General features: G+C 34.5%; 1 protein-coding gene across 1 annotated transcript in view; it reads right to left on the minus strand.

The window, feature by feature from the left end:
• Positions 1 to 1,822: 1,822 nt before the first annotated feature.
• HELRODRAFT_92421 (hypothetical protein) overlaps positions 1,823 to 3,467 on the minus strand; it is a gene marked incomplete at both ends in the record, with an annotated part of 8,975 nt that continues 7,330 nt past the window's right edge. The window contains one exon of the mRNA XM_009016908.1: positions 1,823 to 1,938. Coding sequence (XP_009015156.1) covers positions 1,823 to 1,938 — 116 coding nt within the window. The remainder of the gene's footprint in view (positions 1,939 to 3,467) is intronic.

Below are 3,467 nucleotides of genomic sequence, written 5' to 3' on the forward strand. Positions count from 1 at the left end.
TCAGCAATTAAAAACGCTGACAACAACAAAAACATCAACAACAACAACACACCAGAGATAACATCAGCAACAATTATCACATCAATATGACCTTCAACATCAATAAAAAGCTTAATCTCAATCTGATAATATACAAGTGATGTAAAATAAAAAGTATACATTTACATACAAACATACTTGCATACGTACTGACACACGGACACATACAGACGAAGAGACAAACACATTTATACAAAGTGCAAAAAACAGCATCATCATTAATAAACCAAACACGATCCGCATACACGCACGCACACACGCACGCACGATCACAAACTCACACAGCCAGCAAACAAGAATGCACCTGAAAAATTTTCACACCTGGTTGCAATCCATCAATCAAACAAGGGCCAGCACTCGATTGGCCAACGTAATTTCAAATCGACGAATGAGATGTGGCTGTGGGAGGCGCCAAAAGGCGAAACTCCGCCTAAACTCGTCACTAGTTTGACAATGACGCGACACAGCGGCGTCGTTGTATTGTTTAAACAAGACTCTCTGTCGCCTCTAAGTCGTCTCATACCTACCAGTGCTACTCGCAACGTCTGTGTGCGTGTGTGCGTGTGTGCGTGCGTGTGTACGTGTGCGTGCGTGTGTTTGTGAGTGGATGTGCGTGTGTGTCGTGTGTTTGTGTGTGGGTGATGCTAATACTACCAAGTTTGCGTGTGTAGCTGATTATGTTGTTGTTGTGTGTGTGTGGTGTGTGTGTGAGTAGAATGTGTGTATGTGTGTGTGTGGCATGTGTGAATATTTGAGTGTGTGTGTGTATGTGTGGTGTGTGTGTGTGAAGACTTTTTAAAGGAGTTTATTAGACGGTGATTAAATATTTATTGTGTGATTTCAGTCTGTAAGTCAGTGTCTGTACTGTGCAAGCATGTGTGTTTGTATGTAAGCCAAAATCTATGTATCTGTGCGTGCTTGTGTGTGTGTATATGTGTGTATGGGTGGGTGGGTGTATGCGCTAGGTAATTAAATTATATAGCGCCAAGCATTTTTTTTATATTTGTTTTGCTTTACAATATTTAACAAGTTTGAGAGGAGAACCTACAATAAAACATATCGTACGTGAGTGGCGATGATGACGACTACGATGATGTTGATAATGATGACGATAGTAATGATGATGGTGGGGGTTGGGGGGGTTGTGATTGGTGTGGTGGTGATGATGATGAGGGGGAAGAGGACGATGTTGTTGTTTAATAAGCTGTTGAAAGTGTTGAAAATTTATGACCGGTAATAATAATAATAATAATAACAATAATAATAATAATAATAATAAAAGCATCATCATCATCATCATCATCATCATGTTTGCATATTTATTTTTAATGCGTGTGTCCATTTATATGATTTGCGGTTTTTTGTTGACATACGAAACGAATCGAACATACAAACATACATACAAACATACCAAACAAACATACATACATACATACCAAATAAAACATACAAACATATACATACACGCCAAACAAACTTACAAACCTACATGCGTACAAACACACATACACACGTGACATAATTGTATAGATTTCAAGATAACATCAAATAATTAATGCAACGAGTGTGGGTACGTGCTTAAATTTAAGTATGTATGTACGTATATATGTACGTATGTATTCTCCACACACACACACACACACACACACACACACAAACAAACACACACACACACACACGCATACATTTTTATAAATTTTTTCCAACGAAGGCAAAATTTTTTACATTTTAAAAACTAATTGAAGTGCGACTAAAGGACGCAATTTAATTTATACACACACATTCATACAAACGCACAAACATGCATACAAACATACATACACACACACACGCATACAAACATACATATAAACAAACACACATACATTCGATTGAATTCGGCAATTACACATCGACAAGCTGATCGTCATACTACACGCCTGTGTACCGTTGGGTTGGATGCCTAATAGTATGTATGTGTTGTATGTGTGTGTGTTTGTATGTGTGTGTGTTTGTATGTGTATGTGTGTGTGTGTTTGTATGTGTATGTGTTTGTATGTGTGTGTGTTTGTATGTAAGTCTGCTTATTTTCGAAAGCGTTTTTTTCGCATTTTTTGTACATGCGCACGTACATGCATCTATTGTGTACATCTTTTGAAGTATTATCCTTAATATTGATTATATTATCATCACTATTATGTATCATATTATGTATCATATTTTGTAGTTATAATTAAATAATAATGATAATGATAATAATAATAATAGTAATAACAATAATAATAATAATAATATTCATAGACTCCGGAAACACGTTTTTAATATACGCACGTACCATCATCATCGCCATCATCGTCGTCATCGTCTTCATTGTTATTATTATTATTGTTATTGTTGCTGTTATTGTTGTTGTTGTCGTTGTTGTTGTCGTTGTTGTTGTTGTTGTTGTTGTTGTTGTTGTTGTTGTTGTTGTTGTTGTTGTCGTTGTACCATTGTTGCACCTCGAGGCATCAAGATAGAGATATAGGCAGGCGTAAAAAACCAAAGACATTCGTGCAAAATAATAGGTATGTACGCTAAACTAATACAAGTATGATAGAATTAATTAGTTAGTAAACGAATGAATGAGTGAATGAATGAGTGAATGAATAAACGAATGAATGAACGAATGAATGAATGAATGAACGAACGAATTAATAAATTTTCACACGATTATGCCACACAAGTAACGACTAGTTAATTAAATAAATTTATTGTTTAGTTTTGTCTGTTTATATTATAAATTACAATTGGTTTAGTATTAATAATAACCATTTTACCGTTATTATTATTATTATTATTATTATTACTAATAAACAACATTAACAGCTTAATTGATTATCATAAGTTGAACAATCATAAATCATCGCAAGGAATTTTAGATTACATTTCATTCAATGTACGTGTGTATGTATGTGTGTGTGTGTACGTGTGTGTGTGTACGTGTGTGTGTGTGTGCGTGTGTGTGTGCGTGTTGTGTGTGTGTGTGTGAGTGGTTGTGCGTACGTGCGTACATATGTTAATAGTTAAATGGTTAAAATTTAAATTAAAAAATGTTAAGATTTTTATTTTAAAAAGTTACAGGTGTGAAAAAGCAGGAGAATGATGAAGATGAAGGTGATGATGATGGTCATGGTGATGATGATGGTGAGAATGATGATGATGATAATGATAAATACACAGATATAACCACAGCAACAAACAATTATAAAAAAATTTCTCTTTCTTAGAACTACCAAGTAAATGTTATATGTTAAATGTTACGGGTTTCATTGTCTGTCTGTCTGTCTGTCTGTTCGTCTGTTTGTTTGTGTAACATATTTGACATTAATAATAAGCTACATCAACAATAATCATCAATTTATTATTATTTTGCTATTTTAACTGTTTTCAAGAAGAGAGGTTGTGTA

This window comes from Helobdella robusta (genome assembly GCF_000326865.2).
Source record: "Helobdella robusta unplaced genomic scaffold HELROscaffold_194, whole genome shotgun sequence".
Taxonomy (NCBI): domain Eukaryota; kingdom Metazoa; phylum Annelida; class Clitellata; order Rhynchobdellida; family Glossiphoniidae; genus Helobdella; species Helobdella robusta.